The sequence below is a fragment of the Hylobates moloch genome, unplaced genomic scaffold (assembly GCF_009828535.3).
Source record: "Hylobates moloch isolate HMO894 unplaced genomic scaffold, HMol_V3 SCAFFOLD_5, whole genome shotgun sequence".
Lineage (NCBI taxonomy): Eukaryota > Metazoa > Chordata > Mammalia > Primates > Hylobatidae > Hylobates > Hylobates moloch.
The window spans coordinates 44,852,820-44,877,855 of record NW_026652280.1 but is presented as its reverse complement, the minus strand read 5'-3'; the positions used below and the strand labels follow the sequence as shown (position 1 = coordinate 44,877,855).

At 38.1% G+C, this 25,036-nt stretch overlaps 1 protein-coding gene across 30 annotated transcripts in view; it reads left to right on the top strand.

Annotated features, from left to right (window-relative positions):
* DTNA (dystrobrevin alpha) overlaps positions 1-25,036 on the top strand; it is a 391,156-nt gene that overhangs the window by 277,395 nt on the left and 88,725 nt on the right. For all 30 annotated transcript variants that reach the window (XM_058438478.1, XM_058438477.1, XM_058438474.1 and 27 more), the window contains one exon: positions 16,626-16,839. In XM_058438478.1, the coding sequence (XP_058294461.1) occupies positions 16,626-16,839 (214 nt within the window). The remainder of the gene's footprint in view (positions 1-16,625; positions 16,840-25,036) is intronic.

The window sequence follows — 25,036 nt, the reverse complement described above, 5'->3', positions numbered from 1 at the left end:
CAGTGATGGCCGCCACATAGACTAACCTCTGGGGTATAGACTAAAATAGCTCAAAGTCAAGCACGTGGTTAAGTGACCTTCATGGTACCCCTAAAAAATGTTCGTGAAAATAAAATTACAAAACAATCCTATTTGTCAGTGACTCGTAAAATAAAAGCATATATTCTATAGGGAAAGTTTTTTCTTTCTTTTCTTTTCTTTTCTTTTTTTTTTTTTTTTTTTGAGACGGAGTCTCGCTCTGTAGCCCAGGCAGGGGTGCAGTGGCGTGATCTTGGCTCACTGCAAGCTCCGCCTCCCGGGTTCATACCATTCTCCTGCCTCAGCCTCCCGAGTAGCTGGGAATACAGGCGCCTGCCACCACGCCCAGCTGATTTTTTTGTGTGTGTGTATTTTTAATAGAGACGGGGTTTCACCGTGTTAGCGGGAAAGTTTTGTTTTTCTTTTTGAGACAGAGTCTCGCTCTGTCTTCCAGGCTGGAGTGCAGTGGCGCCATCTCGGCTCACTGCAACCTCTGCCTCCAGGGTTCACGCCATTCTCCTGCCTCAGCCTCCCCAGTAGCTGGAACTACAGGCGCCCGCCACCACGCCCGGCAAATTTTTTGTATTTTTAGTAGAGACAGGGTTTCACCGTGTTAGCCAGGATGGTCTCGATTTCCTGACCTCGTGATCCGCCCGCCTCGGCCTCTCAAAGTGCTGGGATTACAGGCGTGAGCCACTGCGCCCGACCCCATTAGCGGGAAAGTATTTTTAAAAATCATTCTGCAAATATGTATGGATCACCTTCCATGTGCCAGGTGCTCTGTAGACAGAACAGTAAACAAAACAGAAAAAACATTCATGGAGCTTGCATTCTAGCAAACAACACAACAATTTCAGATAGGAGCAAGTAATCTGAGGAAAACAAGACAGGATAAGAATTGTTTTGTGTCTTATCACCGTTTACATCCTCCACAGTGTCTAGCACACAGAATGCGTCTGACCCATAGTCATGTGCAGATGGGCTCATAAAATGACTGTTGAGTAATGACTCTATGCATGACATCTTACTGAGTACCTTGCGGGACATGGAGATTATTCAGACTTGGAGCTTCACTTCAAGCTCCTTGTAAATGATCATAAGAAACCGGATATGCACATTCTAGAGGTAGCTATTTGATATTTAGCTTTTTCCTTGGCCTAAACCCAGTTTTAATTTCATTTTTCTTTCCATTACTCTAATTTCCCAGGCCCTTTCCAAAATCTTTGCTTAGCATGGTCTGTACAACTTACTTTAGCATCTTCAAAATGTTCAGCAGTAGCAAGAAATCTAAAAGCCTGGATTATCCAATAAAGGATTCTCCCTTTCTTCCCTTTTCAAAGTCCCCTCCCCCAATAATAACAACAACAATCCATCCTCAGGAACAGTTAGATGTGTGTCAATCAGATAATGTTGGTTCTTGGCACTATCTTTGCATTTAAAAGGGAAAAAATTTAACTGAGGCAGCATAAGAAGAAAAATGCAATGAGATTTTTCCATTAGTTTAAATTATTCTAGATAGTAATATTCCTTAGTATACAAATTTAGTAATAGGATAACATCAAGTTTACAATCTAACGAATGTGTTCTATTTATTATAATGCTTCTCATTTTGTAGACTGGTAGTATCAAACAGTGGATAGTGGATCTACTATCAAATAGTAATTCCCCTCTCATACTTTGCTGCATAAACTGGTATCTGCCTTATCAATCTCATGAGCCAAATGTCATTTTCTGAAGGAAAAAGGGGTTACTTATAATTATGGTAGTTACAAAATCAAGTATATATATATATATATATATAACATATTTAAATAAATTGTCTGTAGCTATTTTTTTTTTTTTTTTTTGAGACGGAGTCTCGCTCTGTCGCCCAGGCTGGAGTGTGCAGTGGCGCAGTCTCGGCTCACTGCAAGCTCCGCCTCCCGGGTTCACGCCATTCTCCTGCCTCAGCCTCTCCGAGTAGCTGGGACTACAGGCGCCCGCCACCACGCCCGGCTAATTTTTTGTATTTTTAGTAGAGACGGGGTTTCACCGTGGTCTCGATCTCCTGACCTCGTGATCCGCCCGCCTCGGCCTCCCAAAGTGCTGGGATTACAAGCGTGAGCCACTGCGCCCGGCCGTCTGTAGCTATTTTTAACCATTGATGGTGTTGGGCTAGGACTTCTGCTTTATCTCCTTGTATATCAGAAATTATAAAGTTCTATTTGTTCAAGGTGAGGAGAGCATAGTACAAAAGATATTAAGTGGCTTCCCTTGGGTAAATACCAGAAAAATCATGTAATTAAAGAGCCTTACTTCTAACTTCCCAATATTATCCAACTGTTATAGTAGACAGTCAGTGTCCTACAATGCCTGTCAAGCCTTGTCACCAAAAAACACTGGAACATTGAGAAAAGCATGTGGACCAGCAAACCTGCTATAAAACTGATAATAATGGCACCAGCCCTAAGCAGCTTACTTTCTCAGAAAAATAATCAGCCTTTTTGATATAATCAAGTATCATGCATTTTTTTTTTTTTTTTTTTTTTTGAGGCGGAGTCTCGCTCTGCCGCCCAGGCTGGAGTGCGGTGGCGCGATCTCGGCTCACTGCAAGCTCCGCCTCCCGGGTTCACGCCATTCTCCTGCCTCAGCCTCTCCGAGTAGCTGTGACTACAGGCGCCCGCCACCACGCCCGGCTAATTTTTTGTATTTTTTAGTAGAGACGGGGTTTCACCGTGGTCTCAATCTCCTGACCTCGTGATCCGCCCGCCTCGGCCTCCCAAAGTGCTGGGATTACAAGCGTGAGCCACCGCGCCTGGCCCATGCATTTTATCTTTCAATTTAAACAGTACTAAATGAAAAACAGTGATATTATATTGCAGAGAAAAAAACTGAGAAAAATTTATATAACTAAACAAGAATCAGAATCTGCTTCAAACATGGTCATAATCATCATTTTCTTCTCATTTATTGTTCTGGGAGGATTCAACCAGGAATAGACAGAGACTTTATTAGGACCAGTGCTTAGTCTGTTTCCCCAGGAAGCAGACCTCAGGACAAAACTTGCATAGAAGCAGCTCACTGGGATAGTGAACCCAGAACAAACTGAAACCAGGAAGGGAGGAAAGCTGATAGACAGTGCAGGAATTTCCAAGAAACCTTGTCCAGTGCACTCCAAAACTGTCCATTCAGGAGACAAAAGGAGAGAGTTCTAATCTAGCTGCTCTGTCCTGCATTGGTCAATGGTTGCCTACAGGAGTTAATATCCTCATGCTTCTAGGTTGCACATGTGTGAGTGGTAGCTAGGTTCCAGGTGTTTGTACTGAGACATCAGAGGTATGCAGAAAGAGCCTGAGGCCAGCCATTGTCCGGTTGCAGCTGCATCAACCTGGTTAAAATCTGTGTGGTACCAGTCACGTGTGCAGGGGCAGGAGAAAGAGGCAGGGCCAAGAGGATTTCAAAAGGTACACAAGAGGGGTCTGAAATATCACTCACTTATTTTTCATTATTCAGGGTTCTTCATCACTATTTTTCATTGGCTTTCTTAAAAATTTTGTTTTAATTGAAAAAGAGTAGTATACATTAATATGTATGGAGTACAATATGATGTTATGATAAGGTAGACATTGTGTAATCATTAAAACAGGCTAATTGACATATACATCTACCTTACATACTTATCATTTCTTTGTGATTAGAGCATTTAAAATCTAATCTTTTAGCGATTTTGAAATATACATTATTAACTTTAGTCACCATGCTGTGCAATAGATCACTAAAACTTATCCCATTGGCCTTTAAAGTTTTTTTAACAAAAGATACACTCCTCATGTTCTTTTTACTATATTGATTTATGTATGACCTCACTCAGGATACCTATAAATGACCTGTACTGCTGATTAACCACCTAGAGATCTCTTCATCCCAAATTCTAGTCCTATTTCCCAAGCAATTTTCTATGCACTAGGGAGCTGGGCCACAGCTATTTTCTGAATGAATGAATTAATAAATAAATAATGTAGATTTTCTGTTATTTATTTGTATTTATTCTCATTGCACAGAGAATTGTATAGATATAGATATATAATACAGAATGAATGAAGTAAAACTAATACAGTTGCTACTTACTCACTTTTTTCAATGGCCAGATGTACTTTGTCTATTTGAGTTTATGTTGGCCAGATGGGCACATAATTCAGAGTCAGTGAGTTCAAAAGTTCTAAAGGACAAATAGGAGACAGTTCCCCATGGCTGCCAGCCCTATCAATGCTCTTTCAGAATGTGGCCTCTGGCTTCTAGCATTCTGGCCACAGCTCAAGTTACTACATAAGAAATAAGAAAAGTTCTGTGGAAAACTATGCCCAGTAAAGCCTTGTGGAGCTTTCTTAGAACACTGAGGTAAAGGAAAAGCTTCTAAGGATTATATATAATGCCAGGCATCCAGTAGGTGCCCTACTCTATTCCACTCACTAAGCATTATTGAGAACCCAGTTTGAACGAGGTATTATGCAAAGAGTTGAGAGGAATGCAAAGATTAACAAAACATAGCCCATGTCCTCAAGATGCTAGCATATAGTTCTGTGGTTTTTAAGTTTACTCTCATGTATCTTTTGGAGAAATTGATGAAAGCCATGGACCTATGTTTCAAAACATACATGACCCTAAGCATAAAATTTAGCCCGTAATTTTATATTTAGCTCATGATTTTACATGAATTGGAATTTATAATTCCAATTATGGAATAATATAAAAATTTCAGGAAAAAACTTGTCTATTAATAACTATGGAAAATGTGTAGTGTCATAAATGGTCCAATAGGTATGTGAAGGGCTCTGGGAGCAACAAAAGGGAGAAAGTAATCCTACCTGAGGGTATCAGAATGAGCATCCTCAGGGACATGGCATGTGTGTGCTACCTTGAGGGATGGTGAATGTAGGGCACACCTGGTGGAGGGAGCAGGCTGAGTAAAGGCACATACAAGAAAGCCAAGGGAATGTTCTGGAATTTAAGAAGTCCAGTGTGGCTAGAGCATAGGACTCTTGGAAGAAGCTGGAAAATAGTGGGAGATGGGACTACAGACTAGTAGACTGAGGTCCAGACACTGATTTTCATGCTTAGCCTGTTGCGTTTTACTCAATAGGCAATGGAGAATGGCATGACCAGAGCAGAACCTTATAATATTTCTTAGGATATATAGAAAGAGACAGAAAGTTGAGGTGAGTAGTAGGCTTGCTTCTAAGTAGAAGGCTTTTACAAGTCTAGATTAGGGCACTAGAATGTAGGGAATGGTAAGACGACATTAAAGATGTGAGGTCTAAAAGCCCTTTATAAAATAACTATCCACAGGAGAAATAAGATACAAGATTTTCTTGCTTCTAAAGTGATTAATATTCTGAATAAAGTTAAACACTGTCAATGAGAAATTAGTTATCATTCAGATCTGTCTTTTCATTTACCTTCTCTTATTATTTTTATAATCCTTGGTATAATACTTTAAAACTAATGGGCTTAATAAATGCTTGTTCAATTGAATGTTTTTAGATTTAATTTATAGTATGACAGCTATTGAGTCAACAATTTTCAAACCTCATTTTGAATAATGATTCTGGTCTACAGACACAATTTAAGGAATACTGAATACCTTTTCCTAATAGGCAATGGATGTACTACCAGGGTCTGTGAAGACTGGCATGATATTCAATTTGATTTTACGCCAAAAATATGTTGTAGACCTTTTCATGAAGGTTTATTACATCACCTTAACCAGGAAATTAAAGTGAAACTAAAATGTTATCTCTGTAAGATATGATGCTTCTCTCTAAGGATCCTTAGCAAAGAGAACTGCCTTGGAGACAAAAGCTTGCTTTCAGAGCCAGAAAGACGTTGAGATTGGAAGCATAAAAAAGCGTGGTGAGCTACTCAGCTGTTGTTTGGGTTCACATTTTATAAAGGTATAGCTCATGCTCACTAATGGAAAACAAATCTGAAGATTGTGCCTTTAGTAACATTTTATTTCTGATTTCAATGTTTGGTTAATGTGGGTGATGGCTAATAGCTTCAGTGTAATCACATAAAAATATATCTATTGACCCTGGCAAAGCACACCATTTAACTGAGTCCTTCTTCCCTAAAAGATTTTTAAATACTATTTTCTCATGATAAGAGGCCTGAACAAGGGCATAAATATAAATTATTTATTTTAGAGCTCTTAACTACTAGGTAATTTGCACCTGGCTTTCTTGGCCACAGTGCTCCCAGGAAATTCCTCTGAATCAAAGGAGCATCAGTTTTCTATTCTTCCTGTCTCTTGTCTAACTCCATTCTTTAAGTTGTGCTCCATAGCAGTGGTTCTCAAACTTTATTGTCTAACAAAATCATCTAAGAAGCTGATTATACCTAGGGATGCCCTGGCCACACTCAAGACCTGTGGAATCAGACTCGATAGTTTGAGACCCACTCATGGCTCTAAAGAACAGCCCTGGTTTCCACCACCACAATTCTTAGCTTTAGATAGGGCTCTGAATTAGCTCACATAGTAGTCTGAAAATGAAATTAAACATTTAACTTTATGAGATTCAAATCTTTAATAAAATATAAAAACAAAGATATTCCCTCCTTGAAAAATTAAGAGTGTTATATACTGGGCAATAGAAATGAATAGTTATAGACCCTGCTTTCCTCTAAGCTCCAACACAAATTTCTCTGGCTCTAGGTCAATACAAAATCTAAAAGCACCATCATCGTTCTTTGCTCTGTGCCACTGTTCACTGAACCCACTTCTTCCTGGAGTATCTTTCCCTCCTTATCTCCATCTATGCACTTTCTGCTGCGTTTTAGGAGTCAACTTGAGCCTTACCTCCTCTTCCAAATCTTTACATAGTTTCCAGCCCACAAAGCATTCCTGTATTTTGAGCTCCTGTAGGACTTTTCTTTTTAATCTGTGCTATGGATGTGAGCTTTGGATAACACAGTGTCTTGTGGTGATCTTCAGTTAGGTCATCTGAGTGTGTCTCTCCCCATAAGACTTACAATCTTTTTTATAGTCAGGCTCTCATATTTTGTTATATCACCAATAACATCAACCATAATGCATTGTAGAGCCTTTAAAATGCTGGTTGGATTTAATTTCTTTGAAACTATTATGGAATCTAGCTGCTTGTTCCATTTCCCAACTCTGTGTGTATATGCATATGGCAGTCTTTCTCCATATGTTACAGCCTGCATGTGTGATTGATGCATGGCAACTAGTGATACACTGAAATATTCTTTTTTTTTTTTTTTTTTGAGACGGAGTCTTGCTCTGTCGCCCAGGCTGGAGTGCAGTAGTGCGATCTCGGCCCGGGTTTACACCATTCTCCTGCCTCAGCCTCCCAAGTAGCTGGGACTACAGGTGCCTGCCACCACGCCCGGCTAATTTTTGTATTTTTGGTAGAGACGGGGTTTCACCGTGTCAGCCAGGATGGTCTCAATCTCCTGACCTCATGATCCGCCTGCCTCAGCCTCCCAAAGTGCCGGGATTACAGGCATGAGCCACTACACCAGCCCCTGAAATATTTGATTTGAAATTGAACTAAACTCGTAATCACTGTGATACAGTCTCCCATGGATTTATAACATCATTTCATCCATTAAAGGGAAAACAAACCTCAAGTTATAGAAGAAAGCTCACATTAAGGGACAAATATCTTTATAACTGACAGAGTGAGGCAAAGAATTGAAAGAATTTTTGTGAGTGGAAAATTGTTATAATTCTACCTGAATATGACAGTAAATTTTAATGCCTCTCTGTTTGCTCTCAAAAATAAGAATAATGCCTAAAATTTATATAGTACTTTATATTTTACTGTTTTCCCATGTACATTTTCATTGTTCCTCAGAACACAATCTGAAAGGATATTATTATTCCCATTGTACAAATGAAGAAACACTTGAATCCCAGTCTCTCAGTTCATGTTTCTCTATAAGAGAAAATAGATAATATGTATATATAAATATCAAATCCCATTGTATACCTCTGAATAGATACAATTTTTGTATGCCAATTGAATATTTTGAAATCTAAAAGGAGAGAAAATAGATTATTATTGCATGCTCAATGCAGTTATTTAATATCTCTATCTCCTCCTTCTCTGACACACACGTAAGTTCTGTGTGATTAGGGACCTGCCTATTTTGTACACTCCAATTCTAGAAACCAGAACAGCACTGCAACACAATAAGGACTGAATAAACACTTATTGTATGAGGGAAGTTATAAGACTAAGATGGAAGACTACAAAATGCAGCCAGTGAGCAGCTTAGGGTAATGAGTCTCAGGAACCTAGTGTCACTCCTCACATTCTCAAGGGGCTAAGTTCCTCTCCCCACCTCCTCACACCCCAGTTCTGTGAAGCCTGGCCCACATGTGAGCTCCTTAAAAGCATTTTTACTTAAAGTCTACTTGGTGCTTAGAATACTGAATGAAACTTTCCATTTGAGAGTTGTCGTAGGAACAAGACAATGCTTATATGCGTGTTCATCTGTTCATTCTAAGGACATTGGAACTTTGTTTGATAACTAAAAGAATGAATCTCCATAATTAACTTTTCTACAAGCTAGCAAACGTATTTTAAGAATCTGCTATATGAAAGAACACAATTTGGCACTTCAAACCCGGTGTGTAAACTAATCAGAAATATTACCTGAACTTTGTTCTTGTACTCTGAAGAGTGTAATTGCAATGGAAATTCATGCCGGGAATATTGCACTGAAGGTCAGGAAATTTACATCTAGGGAGGGGAGAACTGGATGCATTTTCAGGAGAAACAATTTATCTTTGTTGCTATGGGGATTCCTGCATTTATCTGCATATCTCAAAGAGGGGAAAACAAATCATAACAAACCTCAGACACCAGTCGCCCTCACTTTAAGCACGGAGGGCAGGGTGGAGATTGAGGGAGCATGTGCATGGATATATACACACACACACACACACACACAACACTGTCTACACGCAAGAGGATATATGTATTCCCAATAGCAGATCAACAGATTATACCCAATTTCCAGCATAACTACAATTTCCTTTTCTCCTAATTAAAGCACATGATAATGCAATGAGTGACCTTCTTAGGGATTAAGCCTAAACCCCTCTAAAATAATATGTGTATATACATGTATATATGTATATATATGTATATATGTATATACATGTATATGTATATACATGTATATATGTATATATATGTATATGTATATATGTATATACATATACATGTATATATGTATATATGTATATGTATATACATATGTATATACATATACATGTATATGTATGTATATACATATATGTATGTATGTATATACATATATATGTATGTATATACATATATATGTATGTATGTATATACATATATATGTATGTATGTATGTACATATATATGTATGTATGTATGTATATACATATACAAATCACTCTTAAACTGCATAAATTAATTTATGGTAATCAGCTTCTTGCAATACACCTCACAACCTATGAAGACATATCAGGCTGTCTTGATGCCAAAGGACTGAGAACTACTGACTTTGAGAAGCGCTTCTTATACTTAAATGTGAATACAAACTGCCTAGATATGTTGTTAAAATGCAGATTACGATTTTCTAGGTCTGTGTGGGAGCCTAAGAGATGCAGCATTTCTAAATAGCCTGTGTTTTGTTACTACAAGTGTGATGTTGGACCACCAGTATCACCAGGAATCCATTTTACAACCTTGCAGGTGATTCCATTGTGAAGCCACAGTTGAGGAACACTATTCCATAATGACTAAAGCTAAGTCACTTTAATTGTCTACTGACCTTTCTCAGCTGCAAGCCCTTTGAAAACCTTCTAAAAGTTTATAATCAGTGGTTGTCAGAATCACCTGAGAGTTTTGTCAAACTCCTTTTCCACTGTTTTATAAATTTTGGACTCAGGAGGTGGTAGAGTCTGGGTTTGAGAATTTTGAGATCATCAAATGCTTTAGAAAAAGAACATCATGCTTAGATTCAGAGACTTGGACCCAGCCTCAGGGATTCAAGAAAGGCTGGCCCTGGACTAAATCATAAAATAGGCTAAATCTTGAAGTTGTCTTTTTGATATTTTTCTCCCCCATATTTTATCCAACTTACATGATTCTGCTATTTCTAATAAAGTTTATGACATCAGCCATCTCTATCTAGGTATAACTAGGTTTGTCATTTTAGCACTTTTCCCACGGATGCTTGGATTTAAGTCATCTCTGTGAATGAAGGACTCCATCTCCCATTAAAATAGTGCAAGATGTCAGAAAACACATTAAAAATATTTCTCGAGATAACAAATTCTCTTTTACCCATCTGCAACTCTCCCCACAACACCCTAACCTAGCCCTTTTCTACCTGAGATTGCCTGAATTTATAGAAAACCACTGAAGCTTTGTCTATTTCCATTTATGTATATAAAGACAAATCTTAGGTCTTAATAATTAATGCCTGAAATCAACACTATTACCATGACTTTTAAGATTCCATGAAGAACTAAATATTAGGTTAAGAATGCATTTTGTCTATTCTCGATGTGGTTATTGTTAACTAAGGAATTTCATTATACAAACTGTTGCCTTTCCTAGTATATTAATATAAAATATACACAATTGTGTAGATGAGGGAATTCCTCCTATCTCCTGTGCCTAGTAGCAGGTGCTCTATTATGGACGACTGGTTTGATAGCTATTTAGTAAAATACGCGCAGTGCCATCTAGTGGTTCATAATCATTATTGCACAACCTAAATGTCATCTAAAATGATTTAACTAGCACAACAGTAAGCAACATATTTATACAACTGTCAGACTTTTAAAACAGACTTCTTAATAACTTCCTAATGAATCTCAACTTAGCATTTCTCAGTGTCACTATTTAAATCAACAAAAGGCTTATGATACTTAAATTTCTCAATAACTAATGTATACTGAATGCTTATTATACAATGCTTATTATAAGCACTATGTGAAGTGTTTTATGTAAAGTATCTCATTTGACCCCCCAAAACAACCGAGTAGTAGAGAAAATAGTATTGTGCTCATTTTACAGGCGAGGAAACTGAAACCTAAGGAAGTTAAGTGACTTGCCCAAGGTCATAGGGACAGTCAGCAGGGGAACCCAGCCACTGCCCCGGTTCCTGCACCTTCTGCACTATGATTACACCTCCCAAGGTAGTCGCCAATGAAATAAAGTTTCCATGAAACCTTTATGAAAGATAGCCTCCTCACCAGGTTTCTAATGACCCGATGTGGTAATATCAACTTAAACTCCACTAACTCAAAATTTGTGACAACTAAACTGACCAAGTGTCTGCTTTTGTGGCTGCAATGCGCTTTGTGATTCTTTTACTTCACCCACATAATATGTCATCAAGATTATGGGTTGATTAATTTATTGAAATTGGGATACTTGGCTAAAATTTAGTTTTGGACTCACAGATCTTATAAATTAATAATAGAATAGTGTGGCTTTAGATCAGAGTGTATTTAGTTATTTTAATACAAATAGCTCATTTCTTGAGTACCTATTATGTAAATACATGTTCTCTTCTAATCTCACTATAACTGCCTCTGGAGGGAATCCGTTTCCTAATTTATAAAAATGAATAATACAATGTATAAACAAAATATTATTACATTTTATTTTTATTAATAAAATTTGCCCAGTTTTGCAGTTATTTCTGGAGCCAGGAACGAAACCTTAATCTTTGTGGCTGCAAAATCTGAATTCTTTCCACTATGCCACTGCTGGAAAATAAGGGGTACAATGTGCGTGACTGCAGTTTTTTCTGCATAGTACCACCTTGTAGACAAAAATACTGCCATCACTTATTGGAACTAAAACAATATGCTCCAACTACTTCCCACTGTGTGCCTGTCCATCTCCACTCCTTTCTTCCCTTAAAGTCAGAAATGACATTTTTAAGCTGCATTCCTGATCATGTTGCTGTCCTATTTAAAACCCATGTCTTCATACTCAGCATAAAGACCCTAATCCTTATCGTAGTTATGGTGCTCCTGCAACCTTATCTTGTTCTCCTGGCCCCATCAAGACCATATCATAATCCCATTTTATACCTAGCATGCTATATGTCACAGTATGTCACCATTTCTGATCACCCATTTGTGTGATTATGTGAGTCATGTCTGTATTCCCACCAGACTGTTAGCTCCCATAGGCAGGAACCACATCTATATTGTTTGTATTGAGTCCTCACAATCTACCATAGTGTTTGCATATAATTATGAAAACTAGTTTTACTTAAATCATTTAAAATTATCTATTCTCACAGTTAGCCAGAATTATTTTATTTTTCATGAAATGTTTTTCTTTTACATTTCCTTGTATTAGGACCTTGAATATGTAAGCACAGAAATGCAGCATATTTATGTTTAATAACTTTCATGTAATTTCTAGATATTTGTTTATAATAATAAACAATTATTATCTCCTACATGACATGCCCTATTCCAAGTGTTTTACAGGCATTATTTTATTCAGTTGTCATAGTAATCATCCGAAGTAGATGCTATTTTCAGTTCCACTTTTCTAACATGAAGATTCAGAGAAGTTAAGTAATTAGACTGACAGTATACCTAGGATTCAAACCAGTGTCTCTATGATTCTTCATGACTATGCCTCATTGCGTTTTAGAAAGCAAATGCATCCTTAGAAAACCCTGTTTCACTGTTGAGTCATTTCTTTGTCATTCTTTCATTTAGTCAAAAGACATTTACCAAGTTCCTATGTGTAAGGCAGTGTGAGGGGCACTAGGGGTGTGAACAGTTATCACAATAGTCTCGTCCTGTGCCACATGCAACACAGAATGGGAAACAGACAACCTATTGATCCACACAAGAGTGCCCACTACATGCTGTGATGGGGAAGGACAGAGCTCTAAGGTGGTGCATGCAAGGGGTATGAAACCTGGAGACAGGGTTTCTGATCCAGCCCAGAAAGATATCCTTGAGGAAGTGATGTTGACGCCAAGGTATAGTAGATGAGATGTAGATGAGAAGTACACAGGGGCTAGATGAAAAAAGAAAAGAAAGAAAAAAAACTGCAATCCTTGTTTAGATTTCAAATTAATGGGAAGTTATTAAAGGACTTTAAGCAGCATACAATTTTTTCTTTTTTTTTGAGACAGAGCGTCTCTCTGTTGCCCAGGTTGGAGTGCAGTGGCGCAACCTCAGCTCACTGCAAGCTCCGCCTCCCAGGTTCACGCCATTCTCCAAGCAGCATACAATTTTAAGCAGCATACAAGTGATATGTCAAATTACAGTTTAGAAATCACACTCTGGCTGCAGCGATTGGAAAGGGAGTACAGAAAGAATGAAGAAAGAACTGACTCGGCCAAACAGTAAGCGTGATAGCATTGGGTAACGAAATTGGGTGGTGGCAATAAAGGTTCATAGAAATGGTGGGATTACAGTGATGTTTAGGAGATATACAGTCCATAGGACTAGTCATTGATAGAACCCAGAAATTAAATCTCCCTGGAGGGAGAATAGGCAGCGGGAGGATGGTGGCATTCACTAAGGAAGGGAATCCCAGAGCGGGCAAGGGGAGAGATGAGTATGGGCTGCTCACGCTGAGGCTGAAGTACCTAAAGAACCCTTATGTGGGCATGCATATGTGGGAACCCTTATGTGGGCCACACCTGTGGTCACTCCCATGGGCCTGGATAATTCCACCACTGGGAATTCTAAAAGAGTTTCCTATTCCTTGCAATGGCTCATCGAGAGAAACTTAAGCATCCAGATTCCTTCCCTCTGCCAACAGCCATTTAGCTTTCTTGACATATACCCATCTCCCTCCCATGCTCAAGTTCCCAGTCCATGCTTCTCTCCCCAGATGCCTGTTCCACATCATCCACAACCAGGAACTGGGTGAGAATAGGTCACAGGGACCAAGCAGGACGACAGGCTGGATGTCATCAGCACTGCTGTCTTTGCATCCTGCACCCAGACACATCCTGATGTCTAGATCCAGATGATTCACAGATCAAATCTATAGGGAGTAATTAGAGGAATCCCGGCTCTTCCCAACTAGAATTTAAATAAATAAATAAATTTTGTTTATAAATGCCATTTCCCTGGGAGTGTTTTGCTTGCTAGATTGAAGAGTTGGATAAATAACGCCAAGAAATACAAGTAATTTCCTTGTTGATTAATTCTTGATATACAGAAAAGTTTACAAATTTGAAATCACTTAAATCTGAATTTTTCCAAAACTAATAAATATTTAAGTATTTTAGTTGGTATGTGATTTGTACTCATCTGCTCCAAATCAGAGATATATTGCAATATATTTTTCTTTTGACATGACTCACATTATTCACTTGCTCATCTATAAGACATTGTCTGCTAGGTACCAGGAACTACCACTTTTTACTCTATGCATTTTTCCATTTTAGGAATGCCAGCCCCATTTTATAGATGAAGGAAGTGAGACTCTAAGTCTTAGAGGCTAAGAGGTCATGCACTTGTCGTAGAAGAGCCAGATTTGCAACCTAGGTCTTTGTACTCCAAGTCCAGTGCTCCTTGAGCACAGGTATCTTCCCTTCATAACATAAAACATTATTTTGAGTAATTGTTAAAGGTTAACAGCAAAAATCTAAGTAAAGGACACAGTAACGGTTCTATGTAACCTGTTTTTTTTTTTTTTTTTAGTTTAGAGATTTGCATAATCTACTCATCTCTTGGATCTCAATATGCACACAAACTTAGTTATGAGAACCATACTTTAGGTTTTTGTTTTTCTTTATGCCTAATTTGAAAATAAGAATGTCTGAACAGATTGTTCTCTGTCTCTTAGGGTCCTGTGGTTAGAGATCCTGCAGTTAAACTTAGCCTGGGAAAAGGATCTGACTTCAAAAACTGTTGGCTAGTTCGCTCATTTGCTATTATAATGGAAGAAATTGGTGATAAGTTCTCTATACCAAAAGTCAGAAACCATAGATCTGTTCTGAAAAGCAAAAGTAAAGAGAGAAGCCAAGAAAACAGTCACATAGCTCAATTCATAGTAGAAGCTCATTAGATATAGAGCCAGGAGTGAGTAATGAGGTAGAAGACAAAAAATAAGGAGCTGTTAGTGAAAAAGTATATATACAGTGCATATTTCTCAAAAATGGAAACCAATTGTTATATTTCATTGAGAATAAACAAAATATTTATTTGCAAATGCAAAAGCATAATGAAAAGTCAACCTTAAATGGTGAAGATGTGGAGGAACTGGAACTCTAATATACTGCTGATGGGAATGTAAGTTGGTTCAACTACTTTTGGAAAATACTTTGGAACTTTCTTTAAAAATTAAATATACACTTAACTGTGAAACCCAGCCCTTTCATTTCTAAGTATTTACTTAATATTTTTAATGATTTTAATATTTTGAATCCCTCATTATCTAAGAGAAATGGAAGCCATATATCTTTACAAAGACTTGTACGTGATTGTTCATAGCAACTTTATTCATAAACAAAAACTGAAAAACAACCCAAATATTCATCAACAAGTGAGTTGATAACCAAATTGTGATATATCCATATAATAGAATACTACTCAGCAATAAAAAAGAGAAAACTATTGATACTTTCAGCAATACATGTATGAATTTCAAAATAGTTAACACTAAGTAAAAGAATCCAGACCCAAAAAAGAGTGTTTACCATATACTTACAGTTATTAAGAATTGAAGTTTTCAAGAGAAAGCAAATCAATGGTTGCCTGGAACAGGGAATGAGGATGGATTGCAGAGGAGCATGAGAAAACTTTTGAGGGTGAGGACATGTTCTTTATCTTGGTCGTGGTCATGGTTTCTGGGATCTCATAACAAGACCTCAGGGCAAACAGGGAAGAAAATAGAAACAGCTTTGTTGACTACCCTAGTGAAAGTAACCATGACTTAAATCAGCTGGTAATAATGTAGCCAAGAAACTTCTTGTTCTTGACCAGCCTAGTTCAGTGATGTGTGACTTAGTTCTGCGGCTGCTGCAGTATATACATAACTTTTCGTTTATACCTTGTCTTCTTGCCTACCTTAACTTTCTTTTTTTTTTTCTTATTTCCAACAGCGTACTACTAAAAAACACATAAATAAATGAAAACATTTTAAATATTCAAATATAATTTGGACACCCTTTCAAACACTAGAATTTAAATGTTGGCCTTTTCTTTTTGAGGCGGCAGGGTGTGCAATGGGGAAATAACTTTTAAACCGATAGACTTGGATCTGAATGCTAGTCTTGCCATTGACTCCTCTTCTACCTTTGCATTTGTCAGTTCAGTTTCCAGATCCTCAGTTATCTTACATGTAACACAGGGATAATAGCTGTATTTCAAGGGTGATTGTGAAGATTGGAAATAACTATCTATTGTGGTGGTCAGTAAATCATTTGCTTGCTATTATATAATGCACATCAAGTCTTAGAGATAATGCACAGCCTATGTTCATTTACTTATGTTGACCCCCTGCAAGAGCTTCACACATATGAGATACCTAGAAAAAAACAGGACAGAGGGTCATGTAAACTGATGTATTTGCCTTCCATTACTTTGGGCTGATGTGTTAACTCTGCTTTAATTGTAGTGCACCTGGTAGACATATGGAATGTCATAGAAGCATTGCGGGAAAATGCTCTGAACAACCTGGACCCAAACACCGAACTCAGCGTGTCCCGCTTAGAGGCTGTGCTCTCCACCATTTTTTACCAGCTCAACAAACGGATGCCAACCACTCACCAAATCCACGTGGAGCAGTCCATCAGCCTCCTCCTTAACTTCCTGCTTGCAGCGTTTGATCCGTAAGCACCCTCTGAATGTCTGTTCCTCTCTACATGTTTGGCTTTCACTTCCTGTCTTACTTGGTCTTTTTCCCAAATAATTTCGTATCTCTCTCTTTTTTTTTAACTCTCTTTTTTCTTACAGTGGATGCTTATGTCAGTAAAGTCTCCATGTGTTTAATATACATTTTAAATGCTGTGAAAAAGACTAGAGAGTAAAATGGTGCCAGAGGAACTTGAGGACAATTGTATTTTATGTGCTGACCTTTAATTAACTTATCCCATGCTTCCTGGAAGCCGTGGATGCTCGAGAGGATTGCCTGTGGAGCGATTTAATGAAGCGTGAAGTGGGAGGATGTTTTTGACTCTCTTATTTGCAAATTGTTTAAGACAGTGTTTCTGAGGTGTCCTAACAAGGCCCTACAGCAAACAGGAAAGAAATTGAAAAGGATTTCTTGACTATCCCAGTCAAAGTAACTATGACTTGCGTTAAATGGACTGGTCAATTTAAGTGTTTCAATCGTAAAATAATGGGATGCTGTCCACAGACCACAACTGAAGCTCAGCTTCATTTTTGTATAATTTGCCCTTGTAGAATCAGAGAATTTCAGGGCTGGCTGAGATCTTAAAGACTGTTCGTCCAAATATCTCATTTTACAGATGAAGGAATTGAAGCACAAAGAAATTGTCACTTGTTTGGTGTCTCGCAGCATGTTAGTGGCCAAGCGGGGACTTAGGTGTTCAACAAAGGTTTCTTTACCAAGGTATATGTGGATTTCCCTGAATTACATTCTCAGCCTGCAATTTCAAGAGGGCTTTTTGCCAGTAGCCTCCAACCTGGACATAGTACCGCCCCCTCCACTTCCACTGCTTGTTTTGAATATTAAAAAGGAAAATTGCTAACCTGACCTTTCAGCAATCGCATTTTAAGATTCTCAGAAGGTTTTACTTAGTCTCATTGTCTGGCCAGTGCTTGGAAGTATTTACCCCCGCAGTGGAGATGTTCCATCCAGGCTAATGTTATTTTGCAATTCACAAAAGCTACCAGCTGTCACTTTGCAACTTAGAGTGTTAACGGAATCGTTCCTGCTCAGTTTTTCCAGTGTGCATTATTGTCTTCGTGATGTTTATATTTTGAGAAATTCTTCAGTTAAAATCAACAATTTTACAACTAGCATTCCAGGTTGGTAGATTTTTACTTCGGCTGTGCACACTTCAGAACGAGATGTACTGCTCTGGCTTAATCACTATGGTAACTGGATGGTGGGGCAGGTAAAGAGGACTGTGGTTCCACATGACAGGCAGCAGAGGCAGCAGAATGGAACCTGGCCATGGCATTTCTGTAGTGGCATTTCTAACCTGGCCCTGTGACAAGAGTGTGGCAGCTTTCAGATTTGCTCCTAAAGATGTCAAGGGACTTATTTGTTAGAAATGTAACAATGGAAACTGCAAAAAGAGAAATATAATATCTCACTAAATCCTGGAGTATTGCTAGAGAACTCATAAAGAATCAAAGCCAAAGAATCATTTGCACCCACTCCATAAATATAGACCAGAAGCCAGACTAACAATAAGGAAGGGGGTATTTTGTGAGATATATAGGATTCACACTAATATAGTTAGATTTTTCACTTTTGGTCAGAAATATTGGCTAGATCAGTTCTAAATATAGAGCTATGAACGGTCTCTTAATAGCTGCTGAAAATATAGCTGAATCATTTCAAGACTGATGAAAAGCTAAGTTTGACATCTATCCCAAGGTAAGGAAAAATTCACAAAAAAGTTCAGAAGAAATCTTTATTTGGTGCCTATTCTTCCTATAGATAGGAAGCCTCCTGATGTGTACTTTCAATAATCTCATTGTAGTAGATTTATAAACACATCCATATAGACAAATTTCACTGCAAAGATTTATAAACACATCCATGTAGAGATCCTACTCTGCAGACACTTCTGCGTTTGCTCCTTCAGCGTAGCAAATGAGCATAGGCAGTCCTACTGACACTCAAATTTTCCATCTGATGGCATGGAATTTTGGATGTGAAATGTAAGCCATCAGGAAGTACAACTAACTGGATATGTAATTTAGAAGTGAATATAAGAAGAGAAACTTAAGAGTAAAATAAATGTTCAAATTCTATTTCTTATAATAGTAAACTCCAATTTATCCAAATGAGACCCAGCGTGGAAATCTGATGCCACTTCCTACCACCTGTCCCACGACAGAGTCCAAGTGTTTAAGGGAACCATCTGTATTTTGGCAGACATGAATGATCCTGATACTACTAAAAGAAAGATGTGCTGTTGCTATTACAGAATCACTGAAACATTTAGGGGATTTTCTCCCATTTGCCATATTTTAAATGGACATATAAATAAAGAGGGAAAAAATCCAAAATAAAAATTAGAGATGCCTTAAGAACCTAGACTCTGAAGAAGTGATGCTAAAAATAAATAAAAAAGAAAGGCAGTATAGTAATTTAAACTCATGAAGAACAAGAACTTGGATTCAAAGAAACTTGGCCATTTTGAGGGGGAGGGGATGGTGCCTTAAGATTCACTAGACTCCCAGGTAGTTGAACTTTGTGAAGAAAGTGGTAACCTGAGAGGAGGATTGATGCCTCCTTTACTGGGATGTACTTCTGAGAACCAGGCTTACCTTCCCACAGCCATAGCTCCCCAAGAATAGCATTCCCTCTCCCACCAAAAAGAAATCTGGATCTCAATTTTCATACCAGGATGCTTAACTGCAGGCTGTAATCAGTTTCCTGGTTATAAGGTTTCTCTCTGCTCGTTGGCAAGTCAGCCTCTCAGAAGATATGATAACTACATCCGTAGATGATTTCTACAATGTTGGGGGTGGGCAGTGGACCCCAGTGGTTTATGCTCATGCTTGCCATTCTGTCCCTGAAGACACAGTTCCTTGAGTCCAGAAGATTTTTGTTCTTTGTGACATTCCTTTTAAAAATGGCTGTATTCCTGGGAGGGGGTCACCCAGGGAGCAGTTACCAACCAACTTCTAAGCAAATCTCTCCACGGCCAGATGTTATCTTTTTTAAGGTGTCTAGGGGAATGGATGAGTGTGCCTGAGAAGGATGGGAAAAGAGATGTCAGAAATGAGACCAGGGGCTGAGAGGGAAGAAGATATGTGAGCGAGCAGCCAGAACTTGAGCCAGTCTCTTCCTCTTGTCCATTTCCTCCGATCACCCCAGGAACTGGCCTCCCACCTACCCTTCTTTGCTGCCAGGAGCCTTCCACTCCTCTGTCTCCTCCAGAATCCCCCCAGCAAACTGGCAGCAGCTTCTTCTGTCACCTCTTGTCCATATTCTATTGAGGAGGGGGAAATCTCTTTGAGGTCTTCAAAGGACCTTTAATGTTGTTCTTATTATTTTGTAGGAAATAGAGAGTAACTCAAAAGAAAAACATTGCAGAAAGTTAAAAGATGAAAAAATTCTTAAAAGCTTATAATGTGCAGCCTTTTTGAGAGGTGCAGTCACAAACTCTGAGGCTCTGTTGAGTCTTTCGCCTGTCATGGTCAAGTTGATCACCTTTCCACAGGTCCACCTCTCCTTGCACCTGATTCTGCTATTGTCTTATAGTGCATGTCTGACTGTTTATATGACTGCCTCCCACAGACTTCTTTAGGCAAGGACCATATTTTATTCTTCTTCTTATGAACAGCACCTGAGACCATAGCCAACACAAGAATGAATCAATGAATGAAAATCCAAGGTTGATCTTTCTGAGCTCTTGTCATACTAATTTCTTTTAACTTTTTTTTTTTTTTTTTTTTTTAAGACCGAGTCTCACTCTGCCGCCCAGGCTGGAGTGCAGTGGCACAATCTCAGCTCACTGCAGCCTTTGCCTCCTGGCTTCGAGCAATTCTTGTGCCTCAGCCTCCCGAGTAGCTGGAACTACAGGTGTGCACCACCACACCTGGCTAGTAATTGTGTTTTTAGTAGAGATAGGGATTCACCATATTGCCCAGGCTGGTCTTGAACTCCTGGGCTCAAGCGATCCACCTGCCTCGGCCTCTCAAAGTGCTGGGATTTACAGGCATGAGCCACCATGTCTGGCCAATTTTCTTTTAATTCTTTTTCTGAGATTAAGTCTTCCTTGATCTCCAATATATTACAAAGACTAGCGGGTCCCAGTCACCTAGATTCAGATTTTACTTCTGCTCCATGGAGAAAAAAAACAAGTGTTCATGGTTACCAATGTGGGTGATCCTATTTTTACAAAAGACTTCTATGTACTCCTCTCACTTCTCCCTGCTTCCCCAGGAAACACTAAAAACAAGTTGTCTTGACTCAATCTCATTTCAATTCAGTAGTATCTTCTTTCGTAAGACAGTTCTTCATAAAGTAGATTATGTGACTGTAGCCTTGTTTTTAGCAAATAACATTATCATATATACTCAGTCACTCAAAAATCATAGTATATGACAGTAATAAATATTAAAAGGAACAGTGATTTTCCTATTTTCAGAGGTCAAGCTATAGTCTTCCATGATAATCATAATAATCATATTAATAAATAAGATGTACTCAGTATTTACTATATGTCAACAGTCTTACTGACTCAGAACTATATTATGATTTTCAAGTAGAGGAGATAGAAAGAGGTTAAATAATTTGCAAGTCATACAGCATCATACTAAATGAGGTAAATGAGGGAAAACTCATTTTGTTTCAGGAACTGTTTTAAGCTCAGCTCTATTCATGCTTTCTGTTTCACCTTTTAAAATGAAAATTAACATTTTTTCTCCCAGACTTGTTTTGCTTATTACAGGATATTATTCTGATGCTCACATTCCTAATCTTTCCAGTTTCTGGTATTTATACACATTTGAAAGAGTGTATGTGGAAGAAATATTTGGACTTGACATGTTTTACATTGTAGCATTAGGATCAGTTTTATGACAGCTACCCAGAACTACAAATCCATCGCATAATAGTCTTACATAGAGAATACAAAATCCTGGTGTTTTCCTCCCTGTTTGCCATATTGCACCTTACTGGGCCATTTGAACACCCATGCCCGCTGCTGAGCCTTCCAATGCTACAAAAAAGACCACAGAACTATTTCAAATGCATGGATACAAAATGCCTGGAACTCTGCCAAAATCCTTCTGCCTTTTGAATTTTAAAAATGATTCTGATATTTAATGCAAAATGTACTACAAAGTACACAACCATTTCTCTGCACCAAAAAAAAAAGTATTGTTCATGTTTGAGACTATGTAGATTTGTGAAAGCAAAGAAGAAAAAACCAAAATGTTCTTTTGTTATAAAAAACCAAATGTTCTCTTTTATTATCTATACAGCCAAGACTAGATATTTAAAACAGTGTTTACTTGGCTTGGTGACTTTTTTCTTTGCACATCTTAAATTTCAAGATGTCCATAGAACATTCTCCTCTACTAACTAAAATCTTGTTCTGGTGAAAAATACTTTGTTCAAAATTTCTACACGTTGCTAAAATGGAATCACTTTCCAAAGAATTTTCACAGCTGTAGATACATTAAATATCCTAATGTCACTCATCATTTATCTGACATACTTTGAATGAGTAGCAGGTAGAATTTCAAGAGGGATGAGGAATTTCAAGGGGCATGGGGGCATTCCAACAGTATTGGCCCCTTCTATTCTGGAGAAACCCCTAGCAAACTCACCTGCCCCAGGGCTATAAGGGGTTCTTTTCCCAGATGTTTTGCTAACATTGTGGAGGGCCCAGAGAGATGCCAGATTCAAATAAAGGGTTTCTGTCTGTTCACAGGTTAACTTCACTACCCCCCCAAACAAGAGTTAATTATGCCTGTGATCACTTCTAAATTCAAGGCATCACATAACTGCACAATCTAAAAGAAACGGCCATAAAGCCAATAATTATCATCATATTCAAACACGTTATATTTCTCAATAGAAATCTTAAGTGGTAAATCAGAAAGTTGCTTCTCACTTGTGCATTCATTAATTGAACTGACATATGTAAAGAGCTTGCTATGTGTTAGGTGTTATGATAGGCTGGGAATAAATGATAAGTAGGACAAGATGAAATGAGATGAGATACCCTTTGAAAAATGTGTTGTATTAAAATTAACTGTTTCTGACCCTTTATCTCCAATATGTTATGAGCAAATGAAGAATAGAGACCACACCTTTTTCATCTGTATATCCCCAACCTCTAGGACAATGCTTATCAATATTTATTGAGTGACTAAATGGGTGATCCATATAAGCAAAATAATTTTCAGATAAAAAATGTGTTATAGTAGAGGCATGTTGTGGAAGCAGAGGGAGGAAGCAATTCTCTCCGTTAATTAAGCCACCAAAATGTGTGAGAAAGAGCAGTTTGAGTGCTGTGCCTCTGCTTATCAAAAATGCTTACCAAATGTTTTTGTAAAATATGTTGGTAAAAGAAGAGCTTCTGATTTTAGTACTCTTAAATAGAGAAATAATTCCTTTTGCCTGTTCAAGAAAGAATCAGTCAGAATTCAGTCTTACTTAAAAGAAACTTCAGATTTCTCTTGGGATTTTGTAACTTCAAACAGGAAACTGTTGGCAATTTGAAGAAAATTTACCTTCTCTACATAGCATCCAGACCTATCGATCAATATCTATTTGTTGTTTTGTCTTCTTGTCAAAAACAAATATTCTCTTCCTTGCAACTTTTCCATATAAATAATATATTCTTAGTTGAAAGAAATCAGTATGTCTCTTTATAAGATTATGGGAAACCCAGGGCAGACTAAAGCAGTTTCTCACTTCTTATTATGACAAGTCAAATTTTGAAGTAATCCAAATTTTTAACATAAAACACTCTACAAATCACTATATATATATTTTAACCAAAGAGTAAGTGCCTTCCTCTTTCCGTTTTCAATCAATTGTCCCCTAGAATAACTTGAAAAGTCTGAGTGAGAAAAAAAAATGTAAAGGAAGATAAAAGATTTAAAGAAACATTGATTTATGAAGCCATTTCATTTTGTGCTTTTGATAATTTACATATATTAGCCTGGTACTCTTAAATACCTTGTTACATGTTAATTATATACCAATAAACAATTTTGTTGAGAATTTTTGAATGTCAATCTAGAACAAGAAAGTAAAGTTTGTATAGGCAAAAGTTCCAGGGTAATTGGCTTAGAAACAGAACATTTTCCACTAAGCCAAAAGACAATATTGGAGAAAATGAATAAGGTATGTATTATGCACTGTGTTTTCTCTCTACATTGAAATGGAAAACATTACAGTGAAACACTATTATTTTATTTTAAAAATAAAATTACTTTTTTTTTTTTGAGATGGAGTCTCACTCTGTCGCCAGGCTGGAGTGCAGTGGCGTGATCTTGGCTCACTGCAACCTCCGCCTCCTGGGTTCAAGCGATTCCCCTGCCTCAGCCTCCCAAGTAGCTGGGACTACAGGTGCACACCACCATGCCTGGCTAATTTTTTGTATTTTAGTAGAGACGGGGTTTCACCATGTTGGCCACGATGGTCTTGATCGCTTGACCTCTTTTTCTGCCCACCTCAGCCTCCCAAAGTGCTGGGATTACAGGTGTGAGCCATCATGCCCGGCCAATTATTATTTTAATAATAAAATGATGTGGTAATATTAATTCTTTAAGCTTTTACAGTGCCTTTTATATTACCAAAGAATTAACTGTACTAGCAGCCTTAATTCACAAAGAAAGACTTACATGGCCATGTGACTGACCACATCACAGACTCCTAAGACTGATCCCATCCCTAAAAGTCTGTGATTCATCCAGACTTCTGCTCTGTGATGCATCCAGTCTTTCAAACACATCTGGCTCTTTTACGTCTTGAGATGGCAGTCAGAATTGCACATGAAGTTGAAGGCATACTGCCATGGCTTTTCATAAAAGCAAGAGAAGAATATATAGACTTTCTCTGTGCAGTTCCTGATGCTGCCCCACTCCCAGGCTGTTTGGCCTGAAGTTTTAAGGAAAATCTATGTTTTTCAACCTCAGCACACACTGGCGGGCTGGCTTCCATGGGTGCAGTTTTACTACCTTACTGCAAAGGCATTGCCATAGACATAGTCATTTTGGAGCAATATGCTGCTTTCCTGCTCATTTGCACAGGACTCTGAGGAGCTTCCCACTATCCATTCTCATGCATTTGTCTTTCTGCTTCCTAGACACTTAACAGATTTTATTGGCTGTTTGTAAATCAAACTGGTCCCAACTAAT